Source organism: Diadema antillarum, unplaced genomic scaffold, assembly GCF_040938485.1.
Source record: "Diadema antillarum isolate AM-2024a unplaced genomic scaffold, OU_Dant_1.0 seq00000376_RagTag, whole genome shotgun sequence".
In the NCBI taxonomy this organism is placed as follows: domain Eukaryota; kingdom Metazoa; phylum Echinodermata; class Echinoidea; order Diadematoida; family Diadematidae; genus Diadema; species Diadema antillarum.
This window is the reverse complement of record NW_027271375.1, coordinates 1,003,166-1,030,479: the sequence shown is the minus strand read 5'-3', so window position 1 is coordinate 1,030,479 and position 27,314 is coordinate 1,003,166. Positions and strand designations below refer to the sequence as shown.

General features: G+C 37.3%; 1 protein-coding gene across 1 annotated transcript in view; it reads right to left on the bottom strand.

Annotated features, from left to right (window-relative positions):
• Nucleotides 1-9,629: 9,629 nt before the first annotated feature.
• Nucleotides 9,630-27,314, bottom strand: part of LOC139731506 (receptor-type tyrosine-protein phosphatase S-like) — a 67,456-nt gene continuing 49,771 nt past the window's right edge. The window contains exons 20-29 of the mRNA XM_071642389.1: nt 27,122-27,294; nt 25,104-25,239; nt 24,334-24,483; nt 23,448-23,559; nt 22,490-22,560; nt 18,837-18,971; nt 17,817-17,945; nt 12,386-12,534; nt 11,180-11,315; nt 9,630-9,695 (exon numbers count right to left, since the gene is read on the bottom strand). Coding sequence (XP_071498490.1) covers nt 9,630-9,695; nt 11,180-11,315; nt 12,386-12,534; nt 17,817-17,945; nt 18,837-18,971; nt 22,490-22,560; nt 23,448-23,559; nt 24,334-24,483; nt 25,104-25,239; nt 27,122-27,294 — 1,257 coding nt within the window. The remainder of the gene's footprint in view (nt 9,696-11,179; nt 11,316-12,385; nt 12,535-17,816; nt 17,946-18,836; nt 18,972-22,489; nt 22,561-23,447; nt 23,560-24,333; nt 24,484-25,103; nt 25,240-27,121; nt 27,295-27,314) is intronic.

Genomic DNA, 27,314 nt, shown 5'->3' with positions numbered 1-27,314 from the left:
GAAAGTGAAATGTTTGATTTTTTCGAAAAATGAAATAAAGTTTGAATTGAATTGAATTGAATTGAATTGAATATAAAAAAGTATAAAGAAAATCAAACATATTTCCACTTTTCTCGCATAACAAAAGAACAATCGACTTCTCTATTTCAGAGGCGAGGGGGATAGTGTTACTCATATAACATACGTCAGTAACAAGTCCAGAAAATATGCACTTTATTCAAGAAGCGAAGTTTTATGAAATTCTGTCATTATTTTCGTCATAATTATGGTTCTATGCATATGACATCATAGTCTTCTCATGTAGCAGTGATTGTGCAGATACTTTACAAATTCATAACTTTTAGACGGATTGTCAAGTTTTCCTCAAATTTTCACTGATGTGTTCTACTAATATTGTTGCATTCACTTAACCCTCATGTCTATGAAGGTGAACTTGTCCTTTAAATACATGAAACAGTTGTACATAGACCTATAGGGTGACGAAAATGAGAGGCAACAGTGACAAAATTGCAGTGTTTATCAATGAATTAATGAGGTTGGGTAATGCATCAAATCGTTGTATCATTTTGCTGAGAGGTGCCTGGTTTCCAATACGCTATATCAAGACGTTTTCTCCAAGAGACATGATGAGGTGTAAGTAAAGGGTGACGAAAATAAGCAGCAGAGGTGACAAAATCGACTGAGGCAACAATATGCTTAAATAATATTATACATAAATAGAAATGCATTTACTCAATCTACATGTCTAGCAAGGTGAACTTATCCTTGAAGAACTCGAATGCAAAGCATATATCTCTGCGACAAAAACGTTTTGAAATAGCTCATTGAGAATCATGTCTGTCTAAACAACTTGGTGTAACGATTTGATGTAATATTTTAGCTTATTGTTGGTTTAATCCATTTCATCACCGCTGTTGCCCTTTTTCGTCACCCTTTATTCACTTCGTCATCATGTATTTGAGCCTATAATCTAGAACACTTGTCTCTTGGAGAAAACATATTGATGTAGAGCATTTGGAAGCCTGCAACTCTAAGCAAAGTGGTATTACGAGTTGATGCATTACCTACACATCGGGGCTTGATTAAATTTCATCACCGTTACTGCCTTTTTTCGTCATCCTGTCTGGTTCTGGATGTAGTACGGTGCAGGACCTTGCGGTATAAGGCACCGGGTGAGAGAGGGCACGTTGGAAGCGTTGGTAGTCAAAGTGAAGAAGACTTTGCTCAATCTTTGCTTTGAAAACCTCCTTAATATACTGTTAACGACTTCAGCTGGAAGTTAATTCCAAACCAGGATCGGTTTCACAAAAAAGAGTGAAACTCGATCGGTATACTGATGTGTTACAGTGCCTTACTGTGTAACATTTAGTTTGATTTGTAACGTAATTTTCGACATTTTTTTTTCTTACGTTACATTCTTTATATTTCTTTGCTGTAATATTTCGCTTGGGTCTTACTTTAGTGAAAACCATTCCAGAATGTAGGGCTGGGACCAACCCCTCTACCACTTTGAAGAATGATTTTAATCTCCGGACCTGGCATCCCAAGGTAAGAGTTTGCAAGTTCAGTTTCTCCCTCATGCACGTTGTACAGTCTGGATCGCGGAAAATGTAGTCACTGCATATGAACCGTACAGCTCTTCGTTGTGGGGTTTTCCCCTGTCTGTCAACTCTTTGATGTACTTGAGCCATATTTCCAAAACACTTTTCTCTTTGATATAACGTCTTGATATCGCACGTTGAGAAGTATACAAGTCTCAGTAAGGCGGTATAACGAGTTGATGTACAAGTAATAAAGAACATTGTTGGCTGATTCGATTCCGTCACCGCTGCTGCCTGTTTTCGTCACCCGTTATTTACAACTATCTGATGCGTTTGAGCCCTCTAATCCAAGCCCACATGTCTTGCATAAAATGTCTTCATAAAGCACAATAAGAAGCACACAGCTCTCAGTAAAGTGATATGACGAGTTGATTCATTACTTGAGCAAAATGTGGGTTGATTCGATTCCGTCACCGCTGTTGCCTGTTTCCGTCACCCTTTATCTACAAATGACTGATGCATTTGAGCCCTCTGATCCAAAGGACACATCTCTTGGATATAACACCTCGACAAAGCACATTGAGAAGCATGCGTATCTCAATGAAGTGATATGACGAGTGGATTTATTGCTTGAGCAAAATGTGGGCTGATTCGATTTCGTCACTGTTGCTGCCTGTTTTTGTCACTATTTATTTACAACTGTCTGATACATTTAAGCCCTCTAATCCAAAGCACACGTCTCTTGGATAAAACGTATTGATTTAGCAAACTGAGAACCATGCAACTCCCATGAAAGTGGCGTGACGAGTTGATATATCACGTAACCACATTTTGATCTTATTTGATTTCGTCATAGCTGGTGAATTTTTCGTCAACCTTTACGTACAGCTTTCTGATGCATTTCAGTTGTCTAATCCAAAGCTCATGCCACTTGAAAAGAATATTGATAAAGTACATTGTGATATAAAACTGTAAAAAAAATGGTATAACAATTTGATGAATTAGCTAATCATATCCTGGACTAAATCGATTTCGTCGCTGTTGTCGCCTTTTTCGTAACCCTTCGCGTACAACGGCATCGTGTATTTAAGACCTCGAATGCAAAGAGCATGTCTCTGGGAGAATTTTTCGTCAACCTTTACGTACAGCTTTCTGATGCATTTCAGTTGTCTAATCCAAAGCTCATGCCACTTGAAAAGAATATTGATAAAGTACATTGTGATATACAACTGTAAAAAAATGGTATAACAATATGATGAATTAGCTAATCATATCCTGGACTAAATCGATTTCGTCGCTGTTGTCGCCTTTTTCGTAACCCTTCGTGTACAACGGCATCGTGTATTTAAGACCTCGAATGCAAAGAGCATGTCTCTGGGAGAAAATGTCTTGATGTAGCACATTGAGAAGCATGGAACACTAAGTAGTTTGGTATAACAATTTGAAGCATCATTTAGACACATTGTTTGCTTCCGTTACCCTGATAGCCTTCTTCGTCACCCTTTATTTACAACCTCATCATGTATTTTCGACCCTTCTAATATAAACACGTCTCTTTTATAAATTTCTTGATATAGCACATTGAGAAGCATGCAGCCCTGTAATCCAAAGTACCTTCTTCTTGGATAAAAACGCCTTGATAAAGCATAATACGAACCATTCGGCTCTCTGTAGAAAGGTATAAAGAGGAGTAGTACTTGAGTAAATTTTGGTCCAAATCGATTTCGTCACCGTTGCTGTCTGTTTTCGTCACTCTTTATTTTCATCTTCCTGATACAATTGAGCCCTCTAATCTAAAGCACATACCTCTTGGAGAAAACGTCTTGCTGTAGCACAATGAGAACCATGCAACTCTCAGCAAAGTGGTATGACGAGTTGATATACTGCCTAATCACATTAAGGATTAGTTAAATTTTCTCACAGTTGCTGCCTTTGTCTTCGTCCTTTATGTACAACTTTCTGATGCATTTGAGTCCCCATATCAAAAGCTCATTGGGATACATGCAACTGTGAACAAAATGAACAATTCGACGTATTAGCTAATCGTATCGTGGACTGAATCGATTTAGACACCATTGCTGCCTTATTTCACCACCCTTCATGTACAATTAGTTTCATGTACATGTATTTGAGCCCTAGAATGCAAAGCACACGTCACTGGGGGGAAACCTTCTTGATGCACTGTAAAGCACACTGAGAAGCATGCAACTCCGATCATAGTCGTAAAACGATTTGATGTATTATTCAAGCGTATTGTTTGCCTGAATCGATTTCGTCAGCATTCTCCTTTTCTCTTTTCTTCGCCCTTTATTTACAACATCGTCATGTATATCAGCCCTCTAATCCAAATCACATGTATCCTGAAAAAAAAAAATTTGATATAGTACATTGAGAGGCATGTAACCCTTAGCAAATTGGTATTATACTGTATTACCATATAGCACATTGCAAGTTGATTCGATTTTGTCACGTTGCTGCCTTTTTTCGTCACCCTTTCTGTCTACTTGTCTGATGCATTTCAGCCCTCTAATTCAAAGCTCATGCCACTTGGAGAGAAATTCTTGATACAGCACATTGAGAAGCATACAATTCTAATCAAAGTGGCAGAATGATTTGATATCTTCGCTAAGCATATTGTTGGCTGAATCGATTTTGGCACCCTGCTGCCATATTTCGTCATCCTGTATTTACAACGTCTTCAAGTATTTGAGCCTCTCATCCAAAGGGCACGTCTCTTGGATAAAATGTCTTGATTTGGCTCGTTGAGAAGCATGCAACTCTCAGCAATGTTGAATTACGAGTTGATGGATTATTTAAGAATATTGTGGCTGAATCGATTTCGTTACCGTTGCCGCCTTCTTTCGTCACCCCTTATCTACAACTGTCTGAGGTATTTGACCCCTGCAATCCAAAGCACGTGTGTCTTGGACAAGACGTCTTGATAAAGCACATTCAGAAGCGTGCTACTCTAAGCAAAGTGGAAAATAAGTTGAGGTATTAGCTAAGCACATTGTGGGCTGATTTAATTTCGTCGCCGTTGCTGCCTTTTTCTGTCGTCCTTGGTTTACAACTGCATGTCTGATGCATTTAAGTTATGAGAGTGGGAAGGGGCTGATCTGATTTGGGCCGTATTTCAAAGGGGATTATCAGCACATACACGAGTGCTTTATTTTTGACCTTTTTATTTTTTGTATGTTTGTCATTATGCTTGTCTTTGTGTGTGTCAATGCGTGTGTGTGCACGTGTGTAGGCATGAGTACGTGTGCGCGTTTTCATTCAATTTTTACAGCATAATATTCAGCCTTTTATTATTGCTGTCACATCAACGTATTTTGTAACTAAAAGAAGAATATTTCGTTTTCGGAATAACGAAACTGATTCTATTATCAGATTAACGATCCTTGGAATGATGAATCCCAGAAAGGACATGAAGGAACATAATCATTTCTAAAATCTTGTCAGAAAATACGAGTGTAATTCATTTCTGACAGGTCGAATCAAGTGAATGTTATTTCAACAACCACGCCTCACCTCTTAACGAGAGGTTCCAGGCGAAAATGGTACAAGACTATTTAGCAGAGCCACACGTGTTTGTATTTTACCACAGTTGTTCGCTTGTTGATGATACTCAATTTATCCATACGTATGCATACAGAATGGCCACAAAGATGTCTTCATATGCATTTGTGATGAAATGTGAATCAGATTCAATCGGTTTATCATTACTTGTTGCCAGGACCACGTAGATGGCATCTCGTAATTTCATGATTGCAAAGAATGCACCATATTCCACCTGTGCCTTTGGCTTTGCAGGAATCTTTTTGTGTCGCAGCTCCTCTTTGTTTTCTCGTTGGACGCCCATGTTACCGCGGACGAGTTCTTCCGTGACAGTGTGATCATGCGTGAACACGACAGAAAATGCCTGTTTAAAGTCTACGGTTCTCCGATATAGGGGTTGATGTATTGACGGCAGCTTTATTCATGTTAAGCAAAAATCATTCAAAGTTTAATACAAAAATATATGGCAACTCAAGGTTAAAAATGATAAAGGGGAGTGGTGATATCAAATACATTTCCGAAACATACAATTGAAGTAAATATCAAGTAGACTTTACTCCAATAATTGAAGGTTTGCATTCGGCAGTAGTTTGGGCGTAGTTTCCACGTGCAAAACCCTCATAGATTTACAACTGAAGTCAGTTAACACTGAATACCATTATTATTTTCTATTTGAAGTAAGGTAAGATGTAATACACCTTAAAAAGAATGGAGAAGAATGAAAAATACTGTAGTAAGCTGAAAGAGACAGGCAAACTGTATTTTCATTGCAAGATTATCTGTAGTATACCTAGGAGAGTAGACTAGCATTTCTTCGGGCTCTGCGACGTGTTTTGATTGACATCCGATGCTCAGCCAATAAAACTTCGAGAGTTGACGACTGACAACTGTCTTGCCACACCCGGTTCCACGCCTCTATTCGGAGGTTTCTTACTAGACGGATTTTTAGCCAACTTGACTTCCACATCGTCGCGCCCTCTATTGACTGCCAATCACTAATTTAGGCTAAAAATACGTCGCCCGCTAGACTAATGTCTTACTTGCTGGACGCGTTATACTTGCGAGTATACTGTGTGACCTTTGTACCAGTCGCGTGGGGGCTGACAACTCAGTGAAGGAATTCCTCTAATGGAATGGCTGAAATCTCACAGAATTTCATTATCTTGGCTGCATACGGGACTGCGAAGTACCTGCGTGGGAATTGCCTGGGAAGTACTGCCGCTAAGGGTCTCCTACTAGCGTTCTGCGTGGACCTCTACGGGCATTCCCGCGACTCACCCGGAAAAAAGTTTTGGTCATGCTCAAAACTCGGCTGCGGTTAAATCGGACTTGCGTGAGCACCTCCGGGCAACTGCGCGCTAGATACTGTCAGGTGCGGACCAACTGCGGAGAGCTCCGGGGAGTAAATTTGTTTCCCCGCAAGTCAAGCCGCAGAAGTTCCCCCGTACCTTATGACAACGCATGAATGAAAATTGCAAACATTCTTGTTCGCCCGCTGATAATCTTCTACGTGCTGGAAACTACCTCCTCACCACAAGCCCGCGTAGCTTGCCCGGAATGGTGTGACACGGCCTTAAGTTAAATACAGGCATGAACACATACACCGTTCCATTTAAGCGATTCGAAATAAATACCTTTGCAAATCCCACACAATGACAGTAAAATGATATTAACAGTTATGATAATCAGCATATGAAATGAGTCTTCATTAGAATTATTGTTATCAAATACTAGCGTCTTTATAATATCATTTTTTGTCATCATTATATTTATTTATTTTTATCATTATCAATGTTACCGTTGTCAATACCAGCAGCAGCTGTTAGAGAAAGAGTCCTCCCTCAAAACAAAACAAACATACAAATCACAAACAAACAAGAACCTACTTTTGTCGGAAACTAGCGACAGATAATCTACACATATTCCCCTAATTCCCTATAGGCAACAAAATGCTTAGATATAATCATAATCAAGATATTTGATCTACAACACTAACCGACTCCACACATGCGTAGCCAACAAAGAAAGAAAAGTTATTATGGTGTCATTTGTAGAATTTAATTAAACTGCTTTCCATAGGCGCCATGCAGCAACAACAAAATCACACTACGTGATAATACACAATACAGTTATAGGAACACCGTTACAAATGAACTAGTGAGATATTGCAAAACTATGCTCCCAAAAGTGCATTACAAATTCAAGAGCAGTTTGTATATTTTTGTGACTGGTATCTCGTACACTATAACGAGCTGAAGAAGATGTTATTCACAACATTTGCCTCAATCCTTCGTACAAATGTCATGAAGATGCCACAAGCTCAATAATCATTATCTTAATATGACGGCAAGTCTCACTGTAACAGCCTGTCAGTGCATCTCCAAGGTATTGTTCTACAGCAGCTGCATTTCGCTGCAATTAGTTGATGTTCATACCATAGCTCCTGAACCACTTGCAGCCACCCTTGCAGATAATGTGTGTGAACGATTGTTTGTGTGATGAACTTTAATGGTGTGATGGGTTACATTAACTTTGTAGAAATGGATATGTACCTTTGCCCTTTTATCATCCCTCTACGCAACCAAAATGCACTCTAATCTACTTGAACACACAATATCAGAAAACCGTGTAAAATTCTGAGAACGCCATTGCTTCCCTAAATTAAAGGTTGACATAATAAGATACCTATAGGCATTTATATCATTGTTTTGTTACCAGGACAATGTAAAGTGATTTTTTTACGCAAATCCATTTCAAGCTAATGCAAATATATGCATTAGATATTTTGCAAGAAGTAGGTGATTTTGCACATGACCAGGGGTCAAGGATTGTACTTTACGAAGAACATTGAAATCTCTAACTGCCAATGAAGTATATATGAAATGGAGTGGGCACCAGGACGTCAGGGAATAGAAACTGGTTAGACCTATGAAATCGTGTGATTTGGAATAAGAAAAGAAAACCATGACACAATATGTGTATTGATCAAACACACACATGTGTTTAAAAAGACTGCTGGGGTCTTGTGTGGTCGACTATCATACAATTATCAGAAAACCGTGTAAAATTCTGAGAACGCCATTGCTTCCCTTAATTAAAGGTTGACATAACAAGACACGTATAGGCAGTTGTATTATTGTTTTGTTACCAGGATAATGTAAAGTGATTTCCTTACGCAAATCCATTTCAAGCTAATGCAAAATATGCACCAGATATTTTGCAAGAAGTAGGTGATTTTGCACATGACCAGGGGTCAGGGATTGTACTTTACGATATACATCAAAATCTCTAGCTGCCAATGAAGTATGAAATGGAGCGGGCACCGGGACGTCAGGGAACAGAAACTGGTTAAACCAATGAAATCGTGTGATTTTCATTACGAGAAGAAAACTGACATAGTATGTGTATTGATCAAACACACACATGTGTGTCAAAAGACTGCTGGGGTGCTGTGTGGTCGACCATCAGAATATCCGCAACATAATATAATGACTGTACACGTACCTATACATTCAGTATTCATTTCTTATTTCAATGAATTACAGTAATGAAATGATAATCATTTCAATAGAAGCGATACAAATTTTGGAAGTATGCATTCAACAAACTGTTCAAATAAAAAAAAAACAATCCAAAAATTTGATGTAAACCTACGAAATGTTGAGCTAAAGTTTGACATGCATGGCTCCGCCTTTTTTCTGCATATAGACCTAAATATTTACAAGCTGATATCTCAATAATCTACTGTTTTACTTTTGATCATACGTGCCCAGGGCATGGAACAAAAATAAGCCAATGCATTAACGACCCCATTTACCTCTTCAGGGTACATAATTATAGAGATATCCTAGCTAAAATTAAACAAGTTCGAACCATGTGAAAAATGGGGATTTACAAGTACATAAATGTCTAAGTGCGTACAAGGGTGAACATCAGCTATCAACATGGGAAGACTTGCTTCTCTCAAACTTTTGAAAAGAGAAACGAATTAATAGAAATTTTCAGTGATGTCTAAAAATTCTCAGATCCTCTCTGTGTTCACGATGAATTCATCAAGTTTCAAGAACCTAAGATAATATATCTGTTTAATTTCTACGAAACACACAGAAATCTATTTCACTTATATATGTTTGCCTTTGTCAATACCTTGCTGACTTTCTTAAATCACAACCATTCGTTCAGTTTAAAGTTTGTGTTACTCACTATCTCCTATTTTCAAACATTTGAAGCCTTCACAATCATGACAATCATATTTTGAACCATACTCTGAAATACAACCATACAATACCGTTTTAAGTTAAAAACGACTACACTACTACGTTAATACAACTTTTGCTTTCCACACTTGCCACATTGTGTTGTTCTTTTTCCAATGCAACATTTATAATGGAAATTCCTTCAAAACTTGTGTTGTCATTCATACTTGAAGGACATATTTTCACGGGATTCAAGAACTCAAGAAATTCAAACCATTTCAGTGATCTGTTGGGTGAGATCCTTGTAAGCAATTAGAGGTCCAGATGGAAGTATTCATCGGTATTTCTCAAACTTCTTCATGTGTTCAGCCAAGGCGTCATAGCACAGCATATATTGCTCCTGTTAAAAACAAGGTTTTAATTCATTCTGTCATATTGAACATTTTTTGAAATCATATAATCTACAGCCGCATGTACAGTTTGGTACCTACTTTGTTGACATGGCAAATATCACGTTCACACATTTTCATAATCCATACTATTTTACATCGTCGTTTTCATTTTGACACAGTAATTAAAGCCTATTCTCGTTAAAAGAATCTCCAACACTTTCCTGATGAAGAGTTTTGTCAAAACAAATGCTGCAATGTTCATACATTTTGAATTTCTAATGTTCATCTCACATGACGTCAAATATTTTTTTGCGATTGAGACTTAGTTAATACCCGATTTAAAAAACAAAGAATTTGTGGGTCTACACATGAACTGCAAGTAAACACACACGTATGTTTATATATATATATATATATATATATATATATATACACGTATGAAAATAAAGATAAACATACACATGAAAAAAAAATATATATGTATATATAATATACATATACTAAGTAATATACGTATCGACAACATAGATTTATTTTCAATGCGTAAGTCGCCTTTCACCATCCCACCATGTTTAGGAGTTTAAGCCTATTGCTGCTTATATCATAGTAGGAATGACACGATAGAGAAATGCATTATTGCCAATCTGTATTTATTAAAATTCCAAATTTCAGGTTGCCTCCCCTTTCGTCAGGAAGGAAAATACTAATTTATCTTTACTGTTAAGACAACTTAGCAATAACTGAGACAAGTATACCTGAACTTGATAATATGTGAACAAGATAAGTGTATCTGAGAGTATGAGTGAACATTAACAAGAAAATCATTAATTTTTGTCCCGATAGTCACATCTATGAATTCAGTACAAAAGAAAACATGACTCACAATTAAGACAAAGAGGCATCATTAGTATGTAAGAGTCTACCATGTGGTTAGAGGAAAGTGGTTGATCATGCGATCGACACTCTCTAAATTCCTTTCTAGGTAGAAATGAGGGACAAATCCAAAACTAAATTAAGAATCTCAGTCTGAGAGATTTAGAAGTCCATCCAATTTCTAAGTCTAATTTTGGATTTGTCCCTCACCACAATCTTATAGATTGATTTCCAATCCAAGGAATTTAGAGAGCAGGATTGCACACCAGGTGTTCAGCGTCGGCCAACCAGGTGCTCAACAGAGATTGATCACATAGTAAGGGGAGTTTAAGTACAGGATTACGAGGGGGCGGAGGGGATTGACCTGACAGTGTATGGAGATTGACTAAGTGACCGATGAAGATCAACAAAATTACTGGATATTCAGTGGAGATGGACCAGTAAATTAGTTGGTCAGTCGAGTTTGATCAAGGAGGTACTATATAGTTCCTCCTTGGTTAGACTAGTCAGTCGCTAATCATTGACCAATGTAGTGTAAGTGAGGCTGCTGATCATAAAATACTGTCTGGGAGATGGTGTGATAATACAGACACGACATCAACTGACATCAAGTACTTACAAGACTTTCCACCATGTTGCCTCTGTTTTCTCCCAGCATCATCACTGCCTGGAAGACGTCAATCGTACCATCAGAAATCATTTTCTCTGCTGTGGAGTAGACAGTTGCAAACACACCACAACGTCCGATGCCATTCCTGATAGTGATAGTCCATGGGAGGAGATAACGTGCTTGACTGATTTTCAGACGCCCTCAAAACCATTATCTTGAAATATCATTAACAATATATTGGCAGACTTGATGTAATCCCTTTTTCTAAATACTTAAAACTTTACAGACACCATTATAGTTATCACGTCACCTACAAAATTGGTACTTTTATTGTAGAAGGATTAGATTTTATAGTAACTTGTCATTCAAATAATACTTGGCATGTATAAAGCTTTGCAAAACTCTTTTTCATGAATATTACACACATCTGATACTGCTTATAAACTCAAACTACATTGCAAGATTAGCTTGTGAACAGGACTGTCAAGTGTCATGTGAGGAGAACCATCTGTAGGCAAAGTATAACATCACAAACTTGGCAAATTACTAAGTCTGTATTAATGAGAGTGGTCTGGCATTTTATGAATGTCCTTTAAGTCGCTAGGTTTGTTCTCAGGGTAGCCATACAGACATAGACAGAGAAAACAGTGACCCCAGTTAAGCAGATGAAGAAAAGGAACACAGTTCTTGTATTACACACTTAGATCAAACCCAACACAGCATGTCACGATTTTGGTAGTCCTTATGCTTGATTCAGAAAAGAAAGTGCAGTTCTTGAAGATAAAATCATTCAAGTGAGAAATATTCGAACTATCAGAACCAAAGCTAACTCAGTGGAAGGATGTTCAATGTTTGATACAATAGAAAGAAACGAATAGAAATGAAATAGGTTTGAAAATTAAAACGAACGAGACTTTTCACAATGAAATCAGATTCTTGGCAGTTTATCACACATAGAGAGATCGAGGTTAATCAGACAGGAGTCTGATGCAGAGGACATTACATTACATTACATGTTATCCTTTAGTTACTCAATCATGCCACTCTTAAGTCTTTGTTTGACATGTATGTTCATGACATGAAATGAATGAGGTTCACTTAACTTTGTCACATAAACCTTGTCTGCAAACTATGATGATAAAAGTGTCCTATCTGAAAACAGCTCACACTATACATAATGGTATAATTGCCATTGCATATAATGTGTTGACTTACATGCAGTGCAAAAGAATTGGTCCGGAGGAACGTGATTTCTTCATTGATTCATTTGCAGCATCCATCACAGCTAGAAGTGGTTTGATGAATAACGGTCTTGCCTTCCTTGCTGACCATCCAAAGACCTGGTATTGTTTCACTACCAACACCTATTGTTGAGGGAAACAAAAAAAAAATTATAACATTTGATTCACCACCTGTAACACATAGCCTCCATTATACAACACATGTATAGATCCTTGTCATCTGATCAGATGAATGCGGGTCACAGTACACTCACAAGAATGAGCTATCCCACGCTCACTCTTAATGGCGGTGCAATAGACGTATATTGAACGGTATAATATCAAGCAAACCAGAATGTAGTGCTATTGATCCTAGGACACACTATACTTGTGTATCGTAAAGCATTGATGCATACGCTCACCCATTTCTAGTCCTAGAGAAAACAATTCTAAGCGCTTTCTTTTGCAATAAAAAAGTTTATCAAGTAATATCTGATATGTATTACCCCAAGCAAGGATCCCGTAGTTTAAATAAGGTAGTATCAAGCTAGAATAAAGAGTTAATAATGCAGATGAAGGAAGATAATATTTCAATCTCTTCATTACGCTAATGTTACGTGAAATAGTTTTACATAATTATGTTATCAATATGGTTCCTTCATGAAAGCTTGTTATCAACACAAATACCAAGAAATTTGAAGGAAGAAACTTCTTCTAGGGGAGTTAATGTTATATTGCCTGGGAGGCTTTCTATAGAGTTACAAAAAAAAAAACATTTTTTGTAAATGTTTAATGACAATTTATTTGCGTATATCCATTGTATAACCTTTTTCAATTATTCGTTTACTGTTCTTGTTAAGATATTTGGGTCAGGGTGGGAAAAGAAAAGGTTAGAGTCATCCGCGAATAATATGAATGATAGTATCTCCGAGGATCTATGAAAATCATTGATATAAATAATGAATAACAATGGGCCTAGTAAGCTCCCTTGTGGAACACCACATGTAATTGTTTTGTTTTAAGAGCCAAAGCCGTTGACATGTACAAATTGGGATCTATTTGATAGGTAACTCGTGAACCACTCCAAGGCCTTTCCACGTATGCCATAATGAGATAATTTGGCGAGAAGTATTCCATGGTTAATCGTGTCAAAGACCTTGGAGAAGTCCAAGAAGATACCTACTGTGTGTGAAAATGTGTTGAGTGCGTGCGTGACTTTGTCGATGAGGGCGAGTAGTTCGTGTGTTGTGCTGTGATTTTTCCTTGAATCCAAATTGAAAGTTTGAAAATATGTCGCAGGTTTTAAGAAAACGTCCAGTCCCGATGTAAACTATTCTTTCGAGAATCTTAGAAATAGAAGATAATAAAGATATGGGTCTATCATATAGTTATTGACATCATCCTTCTCCCCTTTCTTATAAATAGGAATTACTTACGCAATTTTCATGCTATTTGGCATGAAAATAGCATGGAGAGCATGCTCATCATGATCTCCGTTTGAGGCGAATTCCACCTTCACAAGAAAGAGATCTCATGTCACTGATATGAGTAAGTGTTCATGAATGTAATAAACTCTAGGTTATGATGTGTTTCATGATGTTATGACAGGCAATACATAATTTTGGTAGCATTTTGCAAACCTCTCCAAACTTATGCACACGTGAAAGTTTAACTGTGCCTACCTTGGAAACACTTTGCTCTACACACGCAGTACCTTAGCTTGTGTATTTATATGATAGGAGTGTGTGTGTGTGTGTGTGTGTGTGTGTGTGTGCCAGGCCTGCACTAATGCTGGATGCACATTCACAGTTATGTTTTAAATCACATACCATGTGTGAAAGACAAGGAAAGTATGTAAATAGAATTACTGCATAGGCAAAGAGTGCAAATTAAGCATGATTTCATGTGCATCAGGTCAGATTATGTGGTAGACCTAGTATTCTGACTGCTTGGATGTATAGTATGCTCTTTTGCTGTAATTACCAGGGTAAGTTGGGTAAAAGGTGATGATGGAAAATTAATGCTACTAGCAAGTGGTAATCAAACACAAAGATGAATGGTTCAAAAAGTAATGGTGTGCTTTCTCAGGCATAATTCACTAGAGCTTTAGAGCTGTCACTCAGTCAAGGAGATACAGGCTGTGTCAGAAGATGCAGTGTAGACTAGAGCAGATTCAAGTCAATGTTCTAGATTGTTATAGTTTGATGTAACTATGTTTCTGGCTTTGTCTAGTAGTAGATGCCTGTATATGTGTTCTATATTGACATATAGAGAGGAAATTTAAAGATGATATAAAGTTTTGGTACCTCAAAAGTTTCTCTGAATGTTTGTGTTTCAGGTTTAAGTACCTTTCATATGACTGACACTGTGAGACTTACTCGCCCCAAAGTGCTCTCATGTCTCAGTAATCATGCAATTAACTGCGACCAGCAGCCCCATACGCAAAGCGTAATGGGGCTTCGCATTGTGACATTCAGGATCATGACAGATTTAGTATCGCGGGTAAATACCAACTTAAAATTCCAAAATTTCTTCAATTTGAAGACTTACCAATTAAGTTGAAGTATTGACAACAGGTTTCGGGCAACGTTTGGTTCTGCCAATAGTCCCTTTCTGTTCGAATTGATGACTGAATGCGACTCGGTCGAGTGGACCTTGGGAGAGCTACATACACTGAATACTACGGCCAGCGCATGCGCACACAAACATCTTATCCGTTCATGGATTTGAAATTTGTGCGCATGTGATGTGTGCGCACGCGCTGGCCGTAGTATTCAGTGTATGTAGCTCTCCCAGGGTCCTCTCGGCCGAGTCACATTCAGTCATCAATTTGAACAGAAAGGGACTATTGGCAGAACTCAACGTTGTCCGAAGCCTGTTTTCAATACTTTAACTTAATTGGTAAGTCTTCAAATTGAAGAAATTTGTGTATTTTAAGTTAATATTTACCCGCGATACTAAATTTGTCATGATCCTGAATGCTACAATGCGAAGCCCCATTACGCTATGCGTATGGGGCTGCTGGTCGCAGTTAGCTATGCGTACACGTGTTTTGTATGGGGCTGCACGCTGCCCGGGTCGCAGTTATCATGCAGGTTTCGTACAATACGTGTACTACCTCGCCGCGCCGTCGAACGGCGGCGGCTCTGGTACGAAACTATTATTGCATGATTACTAAGACATGAGAACACTTTGGGGCGAGTAAGTCTCACAGTGTTAGTTATATGAAAGGTACTTTAACCTGAAAGACAAACTAAGACAAGGAAATTCAGGGAAACTTTTGAGGTACCTAAACTGTATATTATCTTTAAGGGCTGAAGTTGAAAAATAGCCCTATGCACTGACATGTGTGTATATACCTCAAGTATAATTCATTGCATTTGTTATGTTTATTGTCACAGCATAAGCAGTGATAATTGAGCGAAGGACCTAGAGGTTGTCTCCTACCTGTACGTACAACTTGTACTCTAGATGGACTGAGTATTGGATCGGCGAGTTCAAACAAGGATAGCAACTATTGTATACTGTATTCTTTGTGTGCACATTCATGTCATATAACACAACTACGCTCAGTTGGCTGTCGATGACTAGTCAGTAAATAAGTGGAACACTTTGATAGTCTAATTCAATGTTATGCTCACTGTTTGTGCGGAGCAAGTGATTACAAGTGCACATAGCTACCACTCAGGATCAAACTCTATTAAAGTAAGGAATGTGTATGGTATGTAATATGCTGACATGTTTTGTTCTAGTAACTGAGAACAATGTTACTATTTGGAAATGACTATATGTGCAGTGACAGGCATTTTAGCAGTAATTGGCTTGCCTACTCTTTTTCTATTGTATTCAAAAGAAACACAACTGTATACTGTAGTCTAGTCTATCGACAACAGAGTGAAGGTCAACAGTAAATGAGAGAGATTGAGTGGTCTATCCATTGACTGTTTTGGCATGTTTCACTGTTCCAAGAAGATTTTGCAGTTTCTTCTTTGATATGATCTGTGCAGGTATTGCGATAGCAGTTGAAAGAGTTTAGACGACTTGAACTCAGATACGCTGATGATATAGAACTCCTAAGAATATGTTTCACGTTGATGCATGATATTCTAGCCATCCTATACACTATGCAGATGAGAAACATGTAATTTCATATTCCTATTGTGAAAGGCGAGGGATGTGAGATCAGTCTAGCTCCGAGATAGATATTTGACAGAGAAGTTCTTTGAGCATTGATATGATACAATTGTTTATTAGTTGATATTGCCATCCTGAACAAGTTGTCGATGGAAAAATGTTGGATTGTTCCTATCCATGATGTTAACCGTGTTTTGATTTTTCTGGTCTGTATGCAGGGACTGTTTGATCGTTTGCACTGTTTTTGACTTGCTTTGATCGGCTGAAGTACGTCGTGCCAATAAACGTCAAGTCACCTTGCAGCACCAGAGTCCACTCGTCATTTGTGTGCAGTTGAATCCCTACCCCCCTTCATAATAAATAGATGCGTATTTAGATAAGAATGGTGCTATTTGGCGTTGTTGTCATATTTAATCAAACAGAATGATAACATAGTGCAGATACAGCTGATTCAGTTGTGATTTCTTGGGGGACCACTTGAACTGGTTATGGACCCTACTCTTTGTATGAATGAACGAAAAGCGTGGGTTGTTACTCTCATGCACGGGACGGCTATTTTTTATCCTATCTTTGCTATCCGAAGGACAGGTTTAGACCATAAAGATTGATAGTGTGACTATAAGGGTTGAATCAAAGAAGACTGATCTTCACTGCATGTGACAAAAATACACCAAAATCTTTATCTCTTAGTACTGGTGTTGGATATTCTTTGGAGTCTACACATGCACGTTAAATTTGCATCGCAGCGTGGATTTGATGGCATTGAAAAAAAAAAAGCTGCTTTATGTTCGTGTTTTTGACAACTTAATTTCAATTGTAACTCACATGAAGTTTTTCTCTATCCGTGTTGGTCTTGGCAGATTTTATTTTAGGCTTTTGCACAACCTTATTTCAATGCTGAAGTGCCCAAACATCCTAAATTTAGTTGATGGCATGTTTGATATCTCATTTTACAACAGTTACCCATCTTCACTCTAAATTACACCTGACATTTTTGCATTATAACCTAGTTGAAACTGGCTGAAAATTCTGTGGACATATTTAAGGATTGAGATGATTTACCTCTCTCTTTCACACAAACACAGCAATTGATTTGAATTGATTGGCACGTCAGAATCAAGCTAATGAGTTATGTTCCACATTATGACATTACCTGGGCCCTGTTTTATGAAGAGTAATAATTGATTATTCCTTCCATGATAAGTCTATGACAGTCTGTGTAGTAAGGAAATTCCTAATCTATCATATCTTTTGATAAAACGGTACCCTGATGTTCTAAAGCCCCAACTCACCTCCTTCTCTCCTTTCACACGAAACTCTCTGACCGCGTAGTCTTGTTGGCTGACCTCACCTGAGGTAATGGTGACACAGAGAGGGCCAAAATTTGCACAATCCTGATCGGGCCAGTACTGGACACAAGTCTGGTTGAGTGAAAGAAAAAGTTTGTGAGTTCACCATTACAGCTATTAAAGCCTTTACGGCTATTAAAGCCTATACATTTATATATTGTTTCTGCTTTACAAAGAAAATAGATACGGAGAATAATGAAGTTACAGTGGTTTTGTTGGGGTTTGTTTTAAGGCGAGTGTGATTTTGCTTCCAAGTGTCTTCGAGTCATTACCTGGGCCAAAAATGGCAATTGGCAAATGTTATTGTTATTCGGTAATAAGCCATAAGAAAGAAATATGGATTATAGTATTAGGTAATTGCATTATGGAATGGGACAAAAGATTTTCTTTTTTGTCATACAATCTATACCAAAAGTTCATCGTTATTATTAGACACGGATAAAAACAAATTGTAAATCACTTCTTTGAGCGGAGAGGATTGGTCAGATCAGTAGGCTTCATCAAAAAGTAACTTAAGGGCTTTTAATAAGGTACATTGGATGTGACTCCTGACTTTTAATTTGAAAACCCAAGTTCGGAATCCTGTCCAGTACTATACATCTTTGCACAGGATGTTTTTACCCACCATGTCCCTCACGACCAGATGTAAACATATACTAGTATAATTGGGTACCTGGCAACGCAAAAGTAACAATAACAGGGCTTTCTTGTTGAATAGTGTCAGCACTGTAAAGACTACCTTGGATAAAGATCAATTTGTTGTTGGCTATATTCTCTTTACGCATATAAGTGAGAATCGAAACCAACCCAGTCCACTAGACAACTACTGACTGGTCTCATATATTTTTTCATGTTATCAATACTGATGATTGTACTTGTGTAAGTGTATCAATTCAGTCAAGTCATATTCTTTTTCATCGTTCAATTAATGGAGTTCATATCATTTGGGACAAAATAACATACCTCGTCACTCTCGTCCATCTGATTGAGCATGATAATGACGGGACACTTCCAGTCGTAGATAAACCTCCAGATGTCTCCTCTTGTGTATGGGAGAGGTGTCTGTGTTGCCACAAATGCATCTTTCCTCATGAACGTCTGGCGGAGAGGGTGATAGATGAAATGTTACACACTTTCTCCAATCCTATTTTATCGATGTACTTATGGTGAGGGCTAGTGTTATGACATGGTTTAAGGTTTAATTTAAAGTGAGGGTCAGGATGAGGGTTAATGGGTAGAATTTGTGTTGAGCGCGCGAATATTCATGGCAACAATTGTCGCAAGAGCAAATGTCATGGCACCGAAGGCAGAGAGGGCATAACAAATCAATGATCAAAGAAAAGAGAAAAAAGATGACAATGTCATTACAAATCACAGGAAAGAAATACATTACAAAAAACTTCAGAAAAAGGAAACATGAGATTTCAAATCGATGAGTATACAGTCAAGACAAAAAGAAAAAACAGAGAAAAAGAACAATCTTCAGAAAAGACAGAGAAAGCGAACGAGATGAATTTATGAATTATGCAGATATTAAAGACATAACATCAATTGATTACAAATAGGTAGGGCCTACATATAAGGTGTAAGGAAGAGGATATAATTCCAGACAATAGGGTGATATGACCCTGCCACATACAAATAAGAAAGAGACAGGGCAGTGAAAACTACAGAAAAAAAGATGAGTTGATACACAAATCATTCTTCATTAATGAAGTCCTACTCAAGGATTGGTCTACACAGCATCATGTGACTACACATAATGTTGCTATGATGTTGATGTTAAAGACAAACTGCTGATTTCAGTATTGATTCAAATATGTAATGAACACCCACAAATTTCCTCTTTCTTCACATTTCTCACCATTTATTTAAAAACGGACTCGTGTTACACAACGCTCTGCCCCTTAAATGACCGTGGCATTGTAATTGAAGATATACCTGACCATATTCAATAATTTGCGTTAATTTTTTTTTCCCGTATAGAAATCAAAACAAATACAAAATCATGAACGAAAACGTAAGTTCACACCTCCAAACAAGGTCCGGATTTAAGAGTCTTGGTAGAAATTGTTGGGTGTCAAGCGTATATTTTGCAAGATATAAATGTACCTTATGATATTCGTCACAATAAAATTTTTAATTTGTCAGATATTTATGTTTCCATCATTCATTAGGTAGAATAAACCCGCATAAGTGCATGCGAAATGCAAATCTCCCGAGGGTTACGAAGTCGTTATTGCGTTCAGTTAATCGCAAAAACAAGAATTGTTTTATTGTTATGTGTTTTTAAAGCTAAACAATGAAAACAATCACACAGGAAATATACAGTGTATAAAAGTATCAAGCTTAGATATTGCGTTCAAAGAAAAATTAATAGTATAGAAACTTGACTTTGCCAAATATGATATGCGCAATACGTGAAGATTGATTAACGATTATATGAATAAACATAGGAAAAAGAATATTGTAAAAAAACGTAAGTACAGATAATGAATTTGAAATGAAAGATTTCCATAGAATAGAAACAATCCATCTACGTTTTCCTACTTTTAAGATCTTTCTAAAAATCAATCCGGTGTCTCATCACAAATTATATTATTGTTTAGATGAACATAATCAACACTCTATTTTGTTCTCTGCATTATCACAAGTTCTCTTTTTTTTACGCAAGCTCCTCCATTTTTCTATGCCAGCCTTTAATAAAACAATATGTGTTTCTATGTAATACTATGTCCAGTAAAATATATTAATATCTTAAGATTTGCAACTGTTTGGAAATGGTAAATATGCATTTTTACCTGAGATATTTTTATCACTGACATTTTCACAACAAACCACAAATATCAAGAATAATTGTATCGGGTCATCAAGAGGGAACCAAATTGGACATTCCAAACACAAACACAATCGAGAAATCAATATATCTTTCTTTCTTTCTTTCTTTCTTTTTTACAAATGAAAAGAAATACTTTTCACTGTATAAACAAATCATATATAGTACAAAGGTAGCACTACAATACAATGTAGAGCTGGCAAAGAGAAGGGTAAAAAGCACATACGAGGACATGAAACATGGAAATAAACTGAAATCAAGAGATACACATTCTAGTACAAATGCCAAACTGCAAACTCTTCATAAAGATAAAGCACACACCTATATCTGCTACATCATAGGAAAAGTATAACAACAAAATGTGATTTGTATACCTTGATTGATTCACTTCACATTTGGCTTTCTCATAGATCTTTAAGCAATTAACATTAACACTATCAATCTGTGCCCTGATGCTGTCTTAGCAATCTTATGGTAACTGAAACAAAAATATTAATCAAAGGGAATTTAGTAAATGCTGCAATATCCCTGAAGTACATCATTAAAGTTTGATAAGAATTGGACAATTCATTCCAAAGTGTTGATTTTATAAACTTTCAGGGCGGCCATCTTAGGTTGAGAAGTCTACAACAGTTACTGAAGTGACGCATGGACAACAGTAAAAAAAAAGATAGAGAGAAAACTCTATGAAAGGTATGCATTTCTTCCTGTTGATACTGACATAATGTTAAAGAGGAAATCCAGTCCAAATATAAGTTAGTCTGATAAAGGAAGAGTAAAATGTTACGAGTTCAACGGTAAAAATTTGGCTGAAATTGGATTAAAAAAAGGATGTTATGACATTTTGCTGATTTCTGCACATCAGTTATTGTACAGTGAATATTAATATGCAAATGAGTGACCTAACCATGTCATACCCTCACAATTTTCCATTGATCATGTACAAAAAAAAATGATGAAAATTCAACGTTTCTGTCATTGAAGTCTGAAACATGACGTTATTCCTGGTGAATACCTTCAGAATAGTGATCAGTGAGATATACGAGGATTTGAGCCTTGGGCATAATTGCGTTTGAATGAAAAACTGGAAATTTCACAATTTTATGTACAAACTATACGGTAAGTTGTGAGGGAATGACATGGTCACTTTGCCATTTGCATATTCATATTGACTGTTCAAGAAATGTTTCGCCCAAAATAGCAAAATGTCAAAACCTCTTTATTTTTCATCTGATTTCCACCAAATTTATACTGTTAAACTCGTAATATTTTACTCTTTCTTAGCAGACTAACTTGTATTTGGACTGGATTTTCCCTTTACGGGTAGCATAATTCCATTCATACTTACCAAAAAGGTAAGTTAAGTACTTTTTTTTTCATAAAGCTGGAAAAAGAAAAACATATTGGCGTGAAGTGGTAATAAAATGATTTCTGATTTATACGTGCAGGTATGCTATCTTTCAAATAATTCATGGAGCAAATTTAGATATCACAGTTAACTTATGGCGTATTAAACCGTTTCAAGAAGACAGAGAGAAGAGAGAGTTTCGTTTGTTCTGTTTGTTTTATTGTTCCATATTCCACGCTGAAACAAATAAACCATAAACATAAAAAAGACAATTAAACATGTAAAATATATGAAGAATGTACATAAAAGCATTGCTTGTATGGTGTAGATTCCCAGAGTAAGAAGCCCATGAGTTTACATGAAACACAGTTCACATGAAGATGTTTGCTGTCCAAGAAATAGCCATCTGATCTGATGACGTGAACTACTTACATTGAGGAATGTTGCTTTGATGCAGTCTTTGATTTCCACATACCACATTGTCTCAAGACTGTTCCCCTCCACTGCAAATGTTAGATCAGATGAAGTTTGTATGTAACTGGACATAAGATGGTTGATAAGTCAAGCCGTGCTATCGTGCAACTGTCCAAGATATGTGTATTTGTAAATGAAGATATTCACATTTTATCTCATTTCACTTCATTTCATTTATCAATTTTCCACACAATATACATTTGTAATATTCATACAGATCAATGAACAATAACAAGATGTGAAAATTACGTGCATACAGGCTCAACTTGCATATTAGATTACTAAATGCATTGAAATTTGATAGTCTAGAGTATCATATTGGAGGTAGATCCCTCAAAAAGAAGCTTTTAGCACAAACACACACACACACACACACATTCTATGCACGCGCGTATACACAGACATGCGTGCGTGCACACTTATACGCAATAAAGAGAAGGGAAAGAAAGAGAGAGATGAAGAGAAGAAAATTAATGTATTTATCTCCTCAAGCTTGGTATTGCGTATATACAATTTGCTTCATGAAATTACCCTATTATTTCCTGTATTATAAGCTTTTCATTCCCTTGAACCGTTCATGAATTTGATTGACATTCTTGGTAGGACGATTACAGTTCGTTATTCCGAAGGTTCGTTATTCCAAAGACTCGTTATTCCGAAGATTCGTTAATCCGAAATGAAATGAGGTACGACGCTATTCCGAAGGTTCGTTACGGCCCCTATTTCATTTTCAGATAAACGAGCTAGCCTTCGGAATAGCGAATCCTATAATTCATTTTTGGATTAAAGTACCTTCAGGATGACGCCACAAATGTTCGGATTAACGAACTCTAGGTATATGGAATTTGTGTATTTCGGATTAACGAACCTTCGGAGTAACGAACCTTTGGAATAACGAACCTTCGGAAAAACGAACCTTCGGAACAACAAACAGCACCCGGCAGGACATCGCTGTTGCAGTCTTCCATCGCAGACCTCAAATTCTGTTGATCGTGATTGCTGGACTTTTGGATGAGTTTGATCAGCCTCTGGACATTAGAGATGGCAAAAGATCACAATATACAACATGATAACAGTGGCGTCACCCGTTTTTTAAAACAAAAATACAATAAAAACAAACTAAATGAAGGGGGTGCCTTCACGGAATTCCTGGATAAGAATTTGTGATGATTACCAGTTTGAGGGACAAGGCAGTAAAAAAAAAGAAATGGACGAAAAATAGAGAAGAAGAGAGAATGATGAAATGCTCCACGAATCAAAATTCGCACATTATAAGAAATAGCAACAAAGAAAAGGTAAAAATTTAGGAAATTCTGTACAAGTACATGAACATTCAAACTGTTTTTGTATATCACCAAATGACGTATCTGTTTATTAAAGACATCTGTTTATTCGGATGTTTGTTTTCATTTTCCGTCTGATGAGATCGCTGGATAACCCTTATTCCGCTGCACTCTATAGCTGGTCTTCCATCGATGGGGTCCAGTTGCATTAACTTGCATGGAGCGGACCACTTCACCGTGTTATACACCATGCTCTTCGCAGTTAAATAAGGCATTTTCCTGCAACCTATTTTTCATGATATTTCCATCATAACTATATCTACATTATTTTATGAGGAATCCATTATATTCTATAAACACAGTGACGCATATGGTTTATGAATGCCAACACATTTAGCTTTTTGGAAAAAAAAAACAAGCTCAGAGAGTCGTTTTGTTTTGAGAATACAGAAGAATAACTAGGATTCTTCCTCATCGTTCTTTTTTTATGATAATGGATGCAAATTGTAACTGCAATACCTCAAACTCCAGTTCAATGTTGAGTTTGTTTGTCAGTGCATCCCTTTGATGGAGCCACATCAAATGGTCCCGATACTCTCTGACGGGGATCTCTGTGTTCCCACTCAGATAGGCTTCTACAAGGGCGGTGTGGAGGAATATGTACTGGTCCTGAAGCAGATGACACGAGATTAGAATAGAATAAAGAATTCCTGTATTGTTTTTTTTTTTCATTGCTCTCTTTATCAGTAGTCTTACACATCTTCAAAATGATAAAAAGATACAAAAGATGCACTGAACAGACATGCATTCTGCACCTATAAGAAAAAGTTCATTTTTTACTCTGTATTAAATCCTTAATGTGCTCTGTTCGGTGATTGACAAAGAGGAAGACACACACGCTGGAGTACCTTTTCGCTGATTGGCACAGATGTCTATAGAAACTATCGCGATTTCAAGAAACAGAGTACCTTCTCCTATTAGTTCCTTTTGTCTCAACACAGCTGTCTTCAGGGACTGAACGGCATCACTTTAGCTGTGATGTTGGCTTGCTAATCGACAACTATATAGGTCAAGTTAGATGGATTACTGAATGCTAATGGATAAGCTTATCAAGTACAATAAGGTTAGTGCCTGACAGATGAATGGTAATGACTGACATTCTTCATAACCACGTGATTGGTTTTCAATTTCCTTTGAGCTCTGAAATCTTATATGCGTTGTAAAGGCAAATTACTAATGGAAACTGCGGGAGATGTTCAAGATATGTGTAGAGTGCCTAGAATACTCACAACAGTTTGAACCATCTTTGGTCGGTCCTCCCTCATCTGTTTAATGAAGTCAAAGATGTTGACTCTGCCTTCCTCTTGGAGCTGGTCCAGCATGCAGTAAAGGGTGATGAATGTCCCTGTCCTACCAACTCCAGCACTACACAGTCACCATGGCAAGCAATTCAAAACAAATGTTATGATTACAATACCATCTTCAAAAGATAGGAAGCCCCCGTTTCACGGATTGAATGAAATGACCTGAAAATCAAAATCTTTACGTTTTTTAAATGAGGTCTCTGCGCAAAAAACTAGCTGAAGATATGCAATGCAAACGATGAAATTCTCACAAGACTATCACAGCTTTTTAAAGTACCACGTACAGAAATCGCAATAGCATTGTTTGAAATATTTCACGTCATGAAGCCAGTATTACGTGTCCATTTTCACTCATATTATTTGGAATGATTTTCATTTAATGTTGTGGAAATGGCTGGCTGCACAACAGATAAAAACGTTGAACGTAGACCTACTCCAACTGTTACCCTGTGACTTTATCTATGAACATCATTCTTTTTCCCCCATTTTCTGGCAAATGAACACACATTTATTGCACACCCAAACTGCTTTGTTTTAGTCGGGACTGCTGATTGGTCACATTCAGACTTGTACAAGTGCTGGAGCAAGGAGAAAGTGTTGGATGTGTATATGTGGCGCTTGATCATTGATGCTGATTAGAAATTTGCTACGTGACATTTACGGGAAGACAGGAGCATTTTTGAACATACTATTAAATCATGTGCTTCAAATGAAAGGGAATGGCTTTCCTTTTGCCTTATCCGATATTGTTGACTCTGAAACCTTCATTCGTATTGAAGCTGGGATGCTTTGTACTTTGTAGGCTTGCATGAATTCATGCATGGGAGAAATCAGCCTTTTTAGAATGTATTTTCTCGGCTCACGCGCCTCCAGCACTCTAAATTATCACGATTCATCAGCCCTGCTCATAAAGAGTACCCACAGCCTGTTTTCTTTATTTCATACTATGGATCGTTTAGAACTCATTTCAGTCAAATTGTACAATACGGGAACGTGACTGGACAGGGGTCTCAGGGCTTAATCCCATTGGCGTGACCGCTTGATATGTTTAAACATTCTTTGGAACTGAAATAACCAACTGAAATAATGGAAGTGAAAATAAAGTTGAATTGAATTGAATTGAATTGAATTGAATTGAATTGAATTGAATTGAACCAACACGTCGTCTTACAATTCCGACTGAAATATTTTATGATACTTCACCCTAAGTGTGCATCACATTGCTTAATTTCGAATCTGAAAATGCATAAAACTCTCTCGTGTTCCCGTTCCACGGCCTCCCTCTTCATGCTCTCTCGTTAAATGTCAGATTTTTAAAATGATATGATTAGTAAATGAGAAATCAATCATGAAACATTGTTAGAATTATGTTTGTTTGTTTCTTTCTTTCTTTCTTTCTTTCTTTCTTTCTTTCTTTTGCAATTGAAATAGATCGAGAATGTACCGTCTTTTCTTCTTTGGGGGCAGAAAAAAAATAAAAACATTCCACCAAATGTGTTCACCATATCACTGCATAAAACCTCTGAAAATGCAATTAAAGTTACCTTTGGGAGTGGGAATACATTCCCTCTCCCGAACCCTCCCGTGATCTGTCGATATTAAAACACCCTTCCTGCCCTTCCTCGCTCTCTCCCCCAGATCCAACATATTTTGCCTGTCTCTCCCCCCCCCCCCCCGCGAAAAGTCCTAGCTACAGGCCTGCAATACACAGACGTTTGCAAGATGCAATATACATTTCGCTTCCGTGCATTGCGAATATGATGTACAATTGTGCGAGACATATTTTCACAAATAGTCGGAAGTATATATTGCTATGCTAACAGCACATTGGCTATAGAATTATTGTTTATCATTCTTATCAGCGCAAATGTGCGTGGTGGAGATTTTCTTGTTATCATCAGATGTCTGCACTTCATGAGGCTTTGGGTGATTGTCTCACTAACCTGCAGTGCACAAGGATCGGTGCTGATCCACTTGGACCTCCCTCATATTTCTGGTGAGCTTGCTTGACAGCACGGGTGAAAGTTAGGAGAGTGGTGGGGTGCTCGGGAGATTTCAGATTTTCCCAAGCCAGGAAGTGAAACTGGTGAACCTTCAAGACTTCATTCCGGTCTACCTATGAGTGGCATGAAAATT